Source organism: Pagrus major, chromosome 9 (genome assembly GCF_040436345.1).
Source record: "Pagrus major chromosome 9, Pma_NU_1.0".
NCBI classification, from domain to species: Eukaryota; Metazoa; Chordata; class Actinopteri; order Spariformes; family Sparidae; genus Pagrus; species Pagrus major.
Genome location: NC_133223.1, coordinates 12,566,109 through 12,579,017, shown reverse-complemented (window position 1 = coordinate 12,579,017; position 12,909 = coordinate 12,566,109). Strand labels below are relative to the sequence as shown.

Genomic DNA, 12,909 nt, shown 5'->3' with positions numbered 1-12,909 from the left:
TGGATCAGGATCTTCGTCCTCAGGGAGTCCAGCCTCTCCTCTTCTTCCTCTTTGTACCGAATGTGCTTGGTGTCCTTGTCTCTCTCTCCCTCCATGTGTTTGTTTCTCCTCTCCGTGAGAACAGTGTTTGAGATTTGCTCATGTATTTATGTGGTCAGTCTTCTTCCAGGTTCCAGCGTGGAGAGCAGTTTGTGTGGCTCTGGGCTGTTTGGGAACACCTGAAGAGGCTCCACATCCTCCATATTTACAATCCATGTCTAATTTTGTCATCCTGATTGTCCATACTATAATTGGTCTGTTCTGTACACACAACATCTATTGTATGTCTGTCCATCTGTTGTTCATCCTGACATTTCCTCCATTATTTCCACATTAAAGGGTTGTTTTTGCATCCTCATCTGAATTGATATTTTGCTACATAAAAAAACACTGACTTGACTACACACAGTAAGAGTGAAAGACTAATGGAAAACAATGGCAGCGTATCCCTTTTTCCATGAAATAATTTGTCCCGTGTAATAATGTCTGAGACACATACCTGCTCTCTGGTTTGAGATTCTCCACAGCTGTGTGCGTCTGGTTGGTTGTCAGTATGGACACCTCCTCTCCATTCGGTCCTTTCTCGGTGGATACGACTTCATACTCTGAAAAAAGGAGCCAAAAATCAGTGTCTGTCAAATAACATAAACTTTATATTTCAACTTTTTTGATTACAGAGTACTTTAGGCAGCTTGTTCTAATAATGGTATAAAGGGTTTACATGTTAACATTACTAGAATTTATTAATTTTGACTATTTTCCATAAGATAAATAGTCACAAATTGAAGGGGTTTTCTTGATTACTTAAACCTATAGACAGAAAAGACAATGAAACACTAAACTAAACAGTCACCAGGATAAAATGTTGGCAGTGAACTATTCTGCAGACCACTGATCCATTCATATTTGTAAGTGTGACACCACTGGATGTTGTTGAGGAGACCTCTGGAAATCTCCAACCATGTTTGTGGTGACCAAAACATGTACTTCTTCTTCTTCTTCTTCATCTTCTCCAGACCAACTGGTTTCTCTCTCTCTCTTTCTTCTATCTCTCTCCCGCTCTCTCTCTCTCTCTTCCTGTTCTGGTCAAGGTTTCTGCCTGTTTAAAAGCAGTGCTTGCTCATTGGAGAAATGTTGGGTCCCTGTAAATAAATTAATCAAAGACTATGGTCTAGACCTGCTCAATTTGGAAAGTGTCATGAGATGACTTTTGTTGTGAATTGGCGCTATACGAATAAAGATTGATTGATTGATTGATTGGTTTGATTGGTTGGTTGGTTGGTTGATGTGCCTAAACCTAACCACACAGATTACAAGGGTTTTCACAACATAAAATAGAAAATTGAACCTAAAGAAATGTTAAGTTGCAACATAAAGAAATGTTAAATTTAGACATATACATGGTTTGCAGAAACATACATTGCCAACATTTATTCTGCCGATTGGGTAGAACCAAAAGGGGTAAGACAACCCTGGGAAGCAAACACACTATACAGTGTCAATATACACCAGTCAGCGACAACCACTGACAGGTAAATGGATTAACATTGATCACTACGATAAATTGCAATGCTCTGCTGGGAAACCTTGGGCCCTGGCATTCATGTAGATTCCCACTTAACACGAATCACCCACCCAAACACAACTCTTTATTAAGCGTGGCTTATAAGAAAGCAGTTTCACCTACATCTGTACAACCTGCTGTCATGAATGAATTGCCAATCACCCTGATGCAAACCCTAACTGAAACAAGAACCGTACCTCTGGTTTCGTTGTCAGATTTCTGCCAGTCAAGAATGACGAACGACGGGCAGCCCTCCACAGTAACCACAGTGAGGTTGGACGGAGGTATGCGGGGAGGACCAGTCACGTTCTGATCATTGGCCTCCTCATCAGGGAAGTAAGCGAGGGACGAGGTGATGGAGCACGGCTCATTAGGCTTCTTATCGGTCTTATAGATCACATGGGGGGCTATAGACAGGTACAATAAAAACAGCACTTTTATTCATGCCACCCTTTTAACTCCTGTTTATTCGTGCAGTAGTCCTGAGTATTGTTGCTAGAGAGCTGATGATTTCAATGATGAAGCATTTAAGTCTTACCCGTAAAGCGCTTTTTGCCCATGATGTCTATCTCTGATGTAGGCAAGGGCCTGAATATGGAAGAGTTTTCATTTATGTCAAAACGGCTGCCTGAGAGGGGAACAGGAGAGAGGAGTCGGGGTTAGCTTGATGTGCCAGCAGGCTCTGGCAGCTCTCTCTGTCCTCACTTTTACAGCTCTGGCCCTGAGAAACAACCAGCCAGCTCAGCACCTGCTCTGGCCTGCACTCAGTCTCTTTGTTTGTCTCTTAATACTGAGAAAATTCTCTTTTCCTTTCTTTTTCTTACTACTTTACACACCTGCAAGCTGCATTAGAAATATCTCCTGATTATTATCACATGCATGCACTGACTCAAAGACAAAAAAGCTTTTTCTGTTGCCTATTTTTTATCTTTTTTTCATGAATTTCAAAATTAAATTTTGTCTCCGGGCAATGAAAGCACTAATGATAATGAGTCATAACTTTCCTCCCAAGACGCATGAAAAGTTGTGTCACTCGTACTGTTTACTGCGGAGGCGGGGGTGGTTGTCTGCTGCCGGCGCTCTTGCTTGGGCTTGGCTGTGACCAGAGCGAATGGCTTCAAGATGGACTCCTTGTCTCCTTGTTTCAGGTCCATGGGTTTATCTGAGGACAGAGAGCAGGAGGAGGAGGAAGAGGAAAAATCAGTTCTTCACCCTCATCATCTGACTCACAGTTGTGATCCATCTGCTTTGGCCATCCTCACTGAGCAAGTCAGTGGCCTTTCGTGGCTGCTGGAAGATCAGAGATTGCTTGTTCAGAAAGATCTCTAATGCTCTTCAAGGGGGAAAAAGGTCTGCCAGAATACGACTGCTGAGACCAAGGATGCCCAGATGCTCCGAACCATGCACTTACTCACACACGCACATACACACTGGCTTTGTGCACATATACAGAGAGAAGGATGAGAGATAGAAACAGAGAGAACAGCATGAGAGAGTCCAGAAAAACAGCAACAAGACCACTGAGATGAGCTGTAATGTTTAGATGAATGCTCTTTTGTTCATTAGTAATCACTGTGTAATTCATTGCATGCTCTCTTTTTTTGGAGTTGTAAGCACATTTTTGTTTGCAGAAGATAAGACAGTGGTTCTCAAACAATAATGGATGGCGTAGCCAAAACTTGACCCTGTGGAAAAATACGAAGCGGAACTGAAGTTGAATAAGTCGTCTTCATGTGGGACTAATAAACAATGTGCACAAGTGCTTTCACGCTATCAAGGCTGTGATTGAGTTTAGCACGCTTCATTCAGGCGAAAAAAAACAACTTAAAAAATACAAGCCATATGGCCATATTTTTAACAGGAAAGGAAATGAAAACAAATGATGTTCATTGAAGAATCATGTCAAAAGAAGTCAAGACAACAGAAAAAAAAAGTATTTTGTTTCAGGTTCAATGCAGCAAACAAGCCTTGTGTCCTTCGTGTCTTCAAACTCTGGCAATTTGGGGGAAACTTAGATGACATCAACATCTGCACAGTAATTTTGCAAGAAAGCAAATACGTTTTTGATAATCCTTAACATTATTTAATTAAAATAACTACTTGTCTTGTAAGGATATGTTAAAGGCTGGATAAGGTTTCATTTGGTTTACAGAGGGAAGGAAATGTTTGAGAACCACTGGCTTAAAAAGCAGTTTATGTCCAGCCACCGGCCTGCTGTGTGCAAAATGCTGCGATCCATTGTACTTATGACTCGGGTTGAAACAACGACCTCCAACACGAAAAAGTGAAATGAAACTGACTCCAAGTTGGAAATTCGGGCCAGATCCATCTGATCCAAACTGGTCAACATGAATACATGTGACATCACAGCAATATGGTGGTGCACAAGGTGAACAATAAGAAGAGTTAACTTTTCATCAGTTTTTACCTCTGCCACAGAGGTTATGTTTTCACCCCTGTCTGTTGGTTGGTTGGTTTGTCAGCAGGGTAACACAAAAAACTACTGAACGGATTTCCACGAAAACCTACAGTAGATGTTGGATGGGTCTCAGCCCAGAATAGACCCCATTAACTTTTGGTGCAGATCCAGGATTTTCTTTCTCATTTTTCTTTAACATTGTGAGATAAAGGGTTTTTCAACATTTTCGTTAATTTCTCAGGCAATAATACATGGATATTAATGAAAAAACTCAGATGCATTTAGTTGGCTGGTATCTATGAGTGAGAACAATTTAATTCAGATCCTAGATCTGGTGAGCTTAAGTTATGTTTAAGCATCATGCAGGGCTGTCGAGTTTGTTATTGGATTAGGCTTGATTGAAATAAAGGGGACTGTTGGGCTGTGAAATGTGCTGTTAAACGTTGTAGTTGCCATTTCTATTTTCATTTTTAATTCAGTTGATTTGTGCTTGATGGAGGTCTGTGCGTGCATGCATTAGCCTACGCCTCTCATCTCTTTAAAAGTTTGCTTCATAGTTAAATCAGCTTCTGTAGTGTTAAGTTGGTCCTCAGTAGATGCTTGTAAAGTTCCAAGACTTGCCATATAAACATCAGCTTCCAGAGCAGATGCATAGGGACGCATTTAGATTGGAAAACCGACTTGGAACTACGGATTTTCAACTTGCAATGAACTGCAGCATTTTAAAGTATGCATAAGGTGCAGCAGTGTCCAGTGCAGCCATCACAGGTGCCCTCACCATGGTCAGTAGGTTTCCCCACCAGGTTGGGTCTCTTGTTGACAGGAATAGGTGGATGCAGAACTGTAGGGAATTGTGGGAAACAAGAGTCCATTTCAGATTAAGAATCACATTGAAACAGAACAGGTGGTCGGCACTGAAGAAGAGATACAAAACTGAAAAACAATATTGTTGGTTATCTTTTATAGTGCAATAATGATGAAAGACTGTAAAGATTAAAAGAGGGAGATATTTTGCAGGGCAGACGACCGCAGTAAAACTGTGAGCTGAAAAATGAGTACACAAAACAAAGACATAATACAAGCAACAATAAAGCACTTAAAAGCCAAGCAGATTGCATGAGAGATGCTTAAAAGTCACTTTGTGAAGTGCTGCCACACAGCACTGCCATGGTCTATGACTAATGAAAACCATGTCACGAGTTTAATCACCATGAAACTATAAACCGGTGCTTTAAACACTCACCCTAAATCCCCAGGAGAATAACTGAGGAATTTAACAATCCTTAGTGAATCCTAAACAGGAAAGTACAGCAGCAGGTCCAATAACATTTTCGGTATGATTTTCACTCCCTTCTATGAAAAATTATTTTGGATCTGATGCTGACCACCAGAATTTTCCACAGCATTTCTGCCCCGCAATGAAAACAATAAAATAATAAAGATTAAGCCAAGCTGTGAGACGAAGAGCAGATCGGTTTCACTCTCAACTGCTTTAATGAAGACAAGGAATTAAATGGCTTTCGAAAAATTTGAATTTGTAATGAAAACACCCTAGCTGCATGCTGTCAAACTCAGATATTTCAACACGAGGGTTCTTCCATGATTTAATGTTGTTTAAAAAAACACATAATCTTTATAAATCGTTGTTGTGATATCTTAGAGGAGGTGGAGAAGCTCTGGGAGGCTTGACACATGAAGTTTCCTTTTAACGTTTCATATCTGAGTTGCTTCGGCTGTAATTCATTTTAACTGTTGTGATTCATTTCCAGAGTATCCACTCCTTCACCAGTTCTCATCTCCTTATCTCAGAGATTCATTAATGGTCATTCTGCTGACAAGATTCTGTAGTTGTCCAAATCGTGACGCCAAAACACTTCAAAAACATTTCTCTTGGATCTGTTTCCTCTCTGGAGTTGACCTTCGCCTGGTCAGCATAAATCAGTGATCTCCCGAGAGAAAAGAGTTGAGGCTATCAAGACAAACTGAAACAACATCTGCCAACACTGAGAATTGCACTGAGTCACACATGGTATAACTGACAGCTAATGGCAAACATATGCCCATACGTAAAGTCACACAATATGATGATGCAGTAATTTAAATGCCAGTCTCAAGATATACAAATAGAAAAGACAGGGGTATGTGAAGTGAAGGACTGACAGTACAAAAGAGTGATGTCATGATTAACTGGGTAGAATGTATATAGTAAGATTTAGTCGGTGTTCTGTGGCTTCTACAGCGGGTGTGTTTGGTTTTGTGGCACAATAAACTCCTCAAACAGAAGGACGAGTCTCTGATTTGCCAAAAACTTCTGTGATGTGAAACCACAGCAGTGGTGCGAGCGCTGGTTTCTTTCAGATAACCACCTCTTCAGGGCGAGAACGTAAAAATACATGCAATCAAAACACAAAGTTTTATCTCGGTCCAGAAAAATGTTCCCACTGAGATACATACCAGTGTCTCACATCACTTGTGTTGTTGCAACACGCACTCAGATTTCATGGATGGACGTTGTCCATCAAATACCTGCACCCTAACCCTTGAAACATATTCAAGTTGAAATGCAAATGTGAAACTGAGCGCTAAAACAGTTGAGGACACACTCTAATTCACAACAAAAGCAAATTCTGCACCGGCTTTTGTGTTCAAACAAAAATGCAGAGTGCTGTTTGGAAGAAGTGTTAATGACATATTTTGTTGCATGCCTTTTCCTTCACGAGGAAAGAAGCTGAACTCCATATATAGGTTATGTCTTTTTAGCGATGTACAGGAAGTCAGGAGGAGGTGTGGTGTGGTGCGTGCAGGGTGCCAAGCAAAAAAGACTGTTCTTGTCTGTAGAGTTGCTTCCAGAGAGCCTTGTGACTCCTTGAAGACCTCTGAAACCGTCAAAGTTTCCAGAAATAACACACACCAGCTGTGACATGGGACTGAAGCACAACCTCTCTTCACAACTCGGAACAACAAGGAGTGAGCAGAGCGTCACCATTAATACATGTGGTCCAGACGTGGTTTGCATTACTACTTGAGATGGATTCAATTACTCTAATTAACTGAGCCTGCCTGGCAGAATGGAAACAATGTGATTGACCAGAAAGAAGGGGCAACCCACACTCACCTTCCACAACAAGCAGGCTAACGCTGTTCTCAAACTAATTGAAGTCAGGGCCTGATTACAGGTGCACATGTGCGGTAGACGAAATAATGTGTAGAGGAGAGGTATATGCCAAAATTAGAATTACATATGGCTTCAGTCTCAGTCAAGTATAAGCTACTGGGACTACATTTTGGACAACACAGACCACAACCAGACACATGACCTCACGCTGACAGACAAAATCATAAAGCATGACAGGATTGTGACTAAAGCACAGATCAGCGTGGCTGTGTGGGATGGGACATAAAAGTGCCTCTTAGGTTAGTGAGTGATGAACGCTGAAAGGCAATATTCTTGGTTTGTCTTTACCAGTTTTCTCTTTGGGCCATACCACAGGTTTAGGGAGAGCAATGCCCCTATGATGCACCCCATCGGCTGTTGGAGGGAGAAAAAGGTCTGTTATAAAATGTTTTGTGTCAAAGCAGCAAACATAACAAATAAGACGAAAGTCAGAAAGAAAAAATGCTTTTGTCTTTCTTTCTCACTGTCCATTTTTCTACTTTTCTCACTGTTGAATGTCATGACAACAAAGCCAGAGACTTGTTTGTGTGTTCAGTCTGGTTTTACAGATGTTCTTTATATACAAATGAAATTGCAATGACTTGAAAACATAAATTCTACCATTTGACATTTCTCACTCTCAATTCTTCCACAACTCTTTAGGGAGTGTGCGGGTGTTTTTGAGAAAAGAGGAGATACAGAAAGAGAAAGAGAAAAGAAAGACAGGCTGTGGCGGCTGTACTGTCTACACAGTGCTTGGCTTGGCATGGTTGGTGTAAAACGTGGTGTGTCCTGGCCAGTGCTGTGGCCAGACTTCCCACCCGTCCAGCAAGAGGGACCGTAAATCATGTTAACGATCCTGACCCCAGAGACGCCACTGCTGCTCGTGGTAAAGCTGTGAAATACACACCGAGCACATGTGGCGGAGCGTGGAGAACATATGGGCTGTACGAGTAGGTGAAGCAGAAGATCGAGCCAGAGAAAGAGAAAGGCACAAGCATTAAAATGTCTATAGTATGCTTTCAAACACAGATCGTGTGCTAAATCAAGAGTCGTGGATTTGTTTGCCTTCTTCTGTAGATGTACAGCTGCACACATGAGCGTGAGAGAGTGCTGACAGGAGAGGATAATCTGAGGTAGCTACTTGGGAAGAGAGAATGAGAAGAAGGGTAGTGAGTACTCCATTACCCCCAGGTGTGCTGGAGCTGAGAGAGGTGGTGAATGTCTTGGATGGAGGAAATGGTTGGACACTATTACGAGTGGAATGAGGAGGAACCCGGGGGCGAGACAGCGTAGTGTTCCCTCCTGCTGGAGTAACTGATGAGCTAATGGGAGAACGAGGAACTTCAGCAACGGATGGTCTGAGGACACCGGTACCTAGATGAGCAAAAAGGCAATTAGGGAGGTTAGGAATGATCCACTTCTGAGCTTGACAGCTTTACCTAGATGGAATAAATAATGGAGCACATCAGTGAAAAAGACAGGACAACGAATGAAAGACAGAGAGGCATGAATGAGATTGAAAGCTAGACAGACTGCTCAAGTTGTGAATGGGCAATGGTGAGGTGAGTGTGCTGGGCTGAAAATGGAGGCACACATCTGACGCATGGAGGCAGGGCTAATGATGGGGTGGGGTTGTGTAGGGTAGTAAGATGGAGATGGAGATGGGGAAGCAGTGACATCATCCAATGGTTTGACATAGGACTGAAAGCATTGGGTTCCACGTGACTTGACGAAAGCAGAGATGGTAATGGGACAAACTTGTCATGGTGTTTACCCTGATCGTATCTACCAGACTTCTCTGTAGCCAGGACAGGAATTGGTAGAGGCTTGCCCTCTTCTGGTGGACTAGGAGCTGTATGAAAGAAAACTCACTATTTATCTAAGATAATATGTATATAAATATATGTATATATATATGACTTTTAAAGGGGCAACCCTTATTTCTTAAAACACAAGGCATTACGTTTAAGTCATTAGAGCTAGTAGGGCGTTGTGATTATGATACCCACGAAAAGGCAACCAGCTGGTAAGCTAAATTTAATCATGGTTTGCAAGAGATTCTAAATGTAAAATCTAATGCAAGGACAGATTTTTAGCAACTTATCGAGATTTACTTAAAAACCTGTGGAATTTGTTAACCTGACTCTGACAATGAAGATATCTGGTTTTGACAAGTTTTCCTTAATAAACTCAATTTAAATACTTAGTTAATAGTTAATATGCCCCTTTAAAAGGTTATCTGAGACAAGGTCTTAATACTTGATGGTATGGACTGCTGATGGCAAAAAGTAGGGTCTTTACCCGTAGGGACAGCCTGCCTTGGGGTGACCTTGGTGGGTTCAGGGTAGGTCCTGGTCTGAGACTCAAACTGAAGCCCTGGTTGAGGCTGTGGTTGGGGCCTAGATGCAGGGTGTGGCTTGGGTAGAAGTTCAAGTTGGGACTTAGTCTCGGTCTTTGGTGGCAGGGGGGTGGGTTGAGAATGACTGACAGGTTTGGTGTCGGTCTTTGTTTGAGGTTGCTGTTTGGGCCCTTGCTGAATCTTTGTGTGAGGTTGTTGATGGTAGCTTGTTTGGGGCTTTGGCTGCTTTTTTGGTTTAGTTGATGGTGGAGGCTTTGGTTGGCTCTTTGTTTTAGGCCGTGGTTTTTGCTTGGGTTGGATCTGGGGTTGAGGTTCTTTTTTTGGTTTGGATTGGTTCTTGGATTCAGGTTGTGTTTTAGGCTTTGTTTGGATAAAAGGTATCTTTGGTTTAGTTGTTGCTTGGGCCATAGACTTCTTCTTGGTGGTTAGTTGAGGCTCTAGGGGGATTTTCTGTTGAGATTGGGTGTGTGACTGAGTTGTAGATTGAGGTTGGGGCTGGATGTGAATCTTTGGTCGTGCTTGCTGGGTCAAAGCTATGTGCTGGAATGTTGGTTGAGCTGTTTTACGGTATACCACAGTTGTGAGCTTTGGAGTTGATTGAACTTGATGCTGGGTCTGGGTCTTTAGATGCCATTGTGGTTGGGCCTGGTGTTTGGGCTTGAGTGTTGGGTGAGGTTGTGGTTCAGCCTGGAGTTGGGTTGTGGTTTGAGGCTGTGATTTGGGATGTGGCTTTGGCCAAGATTGTAACGGAAGTTGGGTCTGGAGTATCGGCTGGGATGTTGGTTCATTCTGGGGCATGGACTGGGATGTTGATTGTGCTTGAGGTTGCAAATGGGGTACGGGCAGGGATGTTGATTGGGCTTGAGGGGGTTGGGGTTGTGGTTGGGTCTGGAGTATGGGCTTGAATGTTGGTTGGGCTTTGGGTTGGGGTTGGGCTTGGGGTTGGGTCTGGAGTATGGGCTTGATTGTTGGTCGGGCTTGGGCTTGGGGTTGGGTCTGGAGTATGGGCTTGAATGTTGGTCGGGCTTGGGCTTGGGGTTGGGTCTGGAGTATGGACTTGATTGTTGGTCGGGCTTGGGGTTGGGTCTGGAGTATAGGCTTGAATGTTGGTCGGGCTTGGGGTCGGGGTTGGGCTTGGGGTTGGGTCTGGAGTATGGGCTTGATTGTTGCTTGGGCTTGGGGTTGGGTCTGGAGTATGGGCTTGAATGTTGGTTGGGCTTGGGGTCGGGGTTGGGCTTGGGGTTGGGGTTGGGTCTGGAGTATGGGCTTGATTGTTGGTCGGGCTTGGGCTTGAGGTTGGGTCTGGAGTATGGGCTTGATTGTTGGTCGGGCTTGGGGTTGGGGTTGGGTCTGGAGTATGGGCTTAAATTTTGGTCGGGCTTTAGATTGGTGGTGGGTCTGGAGTATAGGCTTGAATGTTGGTCGGGCTTGGGGATGGGGTTGAGAGTGGGTCTGGAGTATGGGCTTGAGAGTTGGTCGGGCTTGGGACTGGGGTAGGGGGTGGGTCTGGTGTATGGGCTTGAAAGTTGGTCGGGGTGGGGGTTGGGCCTGGAGTATGGGCTTGAATGTTGGTCGGGGTGGGGATTGGGCCTGGAGTATGGGCTGGGATGTTGATTGTGGTTGGTTCTGCAGTATGGGCTGGGATGCTGGTTCGGGTTCTGGTTGAGGTTGGGAAAGGGGTTTCGGTTTTCGTTGTGGTTGAGTCTGAGCCTTCACCTTGGGCTTTAGTCGAGGTTTTGGGGTTTGGGGTTGTGGTTGTGGTTGTGGTCGATACTCTGGCTGGAGCAGGGGTTTTTGTTGAGGCTGTGCATGAGGTTGGGACTGGGGCTTTTGTTGTGGTTGACTCAGAGGATGCCCTCCATGTTTCTCCACATTTGTCTGAGGGACTGGCACAGACGCCATGGTGGCTGTAAAGTTTGGTGGAGGACGGAGCTTGGGAGCTAAGGTGACCTCCAGGAAAGGAGGCAAGACAGATCTGGAGAGGTCTCCTTCTCCTAGGTTGTGTGAGAGAAAGAAAATATGGCCATGAACCCACAACTGTGCAGTAAATATAATTTCAAATATAATATTCTGCAGGTAAGTTATTTTACAAAATAGAATAAAACAAAATGTTATTTTATTGTCTAGAAAATGGTGAAAGCAAGACATAAAGGCAGTTAGGCAACAGCTGAAATTTAGATCAGCAGACGTGCCAACAGCTACTGGCTTGAGAACTCACAGTGCTAATATTGGACTGAGGCACAGGTTACACAATAAGTTTTACCTGGCACTAATCTGATAAAAGGGGTTCAATTTCAAAGGCAGACAGACCATATGTAGGTATTTGCAATGTAACAGCCGTGTTACTACAGACAGATTCAGCTACCAGGACCAGGATGCCTGTGAGCGACGGCCATCCAAATCCATTTGCTGTGACTTTGACACATGAGGGTTTAATAGCTGGTGATTGATGGCTTGCTGTGGGATTTTGATGGACCATTCTAAATTGATTGTTCAATCTGATCAGATGTTCACCTCGGTGAAAGAGAATGAGAAAGAAAAAGAGAAGAAGTCAGAAAATAGGAAAGTGGGAGCAAAAGAAACAGCAGGGAGGCAAAGCAAATATTCCAGGCCTGTAGTACCTCAACTCAACTTTATGGCCATGTAATGTTTAAAATTCCTCTGTTTTTGAGGTTGTTGGCTAATTCAGTGGAAATATAACCAACCAAGAACAGGGATCGCAACACTGCTCAAATGATCGCTTCCTGGAAATGCCTCCTGTATATTAAAAAGAAATGGAAATGTGTCTCAATACAGTGGCTGGAGCTTCTTAATCAATGCAGCCCATGGCAGTGAATCCTTCGTGCTGCAAATACATGCTGCATTTGAAGGAGCCTTTGAAATTGAACAGATTTATCTGGTCATATTCAGATGTAACCAGGCCTTGAACTGGGACATAGTATTTGTATTACCTCTAGCTTTATTAAACTTGAATGAGAATTCAGGTTACTTGCCAATATGATAAAGATAAATATTGGAGAGAGGGACACAGGACAGGGTAAAACAAAAGAAATGCTAAAAGAAAAGAAGATAAAACGTCTGTTGAAGTTCCTGCTGGAGAAAGAGGAATGTCCGGTGCATGCAGTTTTGTCATGCAGACTTCACACCATCGCCTGTGCTGCATTGAAAGCAAAAAGTTCAAAACAGTGATGAATAATCATACTGTAAATACTGAAAGATGTGGTAAAAAAACAAAAAACATTGCAAGATCAAGTTGGTAATGATGGATTTTCAAATGACATGTGAAAATGAATAAACTCAGTCAATATATTTGAGATATGACTGATCTTTAATGCACTGTTTGACTGAGCAGCACTTAATAAGGTTCTCAG

At 43.1% G+C, this 12,909-nt stretch overlaps 1 protein-coding gene across 1 annotated transcript in view; it reads right to left on the bottom strand.

Annotated features, from left to right (window-relative positions):
* Nucleotides 1-12,909, bottom strand: part of abi3bpa (ABI family, member 3 (NESH) binding protein a) — a 33,048-nt gene that overhangs the window by 5,229 nt on the left and 14,910 nt on the right. Inside the window, exons 9-15 of the mRNA XM_073473911.1 lie at nt 8,365-8,553; nt 7,486-7,551; nt 4,801-4,863; nt 2,643-2,765; nt 2,142-2,231; nt 1,801-2,010; nt 539-644 (exon numbers count right to left, since the gene is read on the bottom strand). Coding sequence (XP_073330012.1) covers nt 539-644; nt 1,801-2,010; nt 2,142-2,231; nt 2,643-2,765; nt 4,801-4,863; nt 7,486-7,551; nt 8,365-8,553 — 847 coding nt within the window. The remainder of the gene's footprint in view (nt 1-538; nt 645-1,800; nt 2,011-2,141; nt 2,232-2,642; nt 2,766-4,800; nt 4,864-7,485; nt 7,552-8,364; nt 8,554-12,909) is intronic.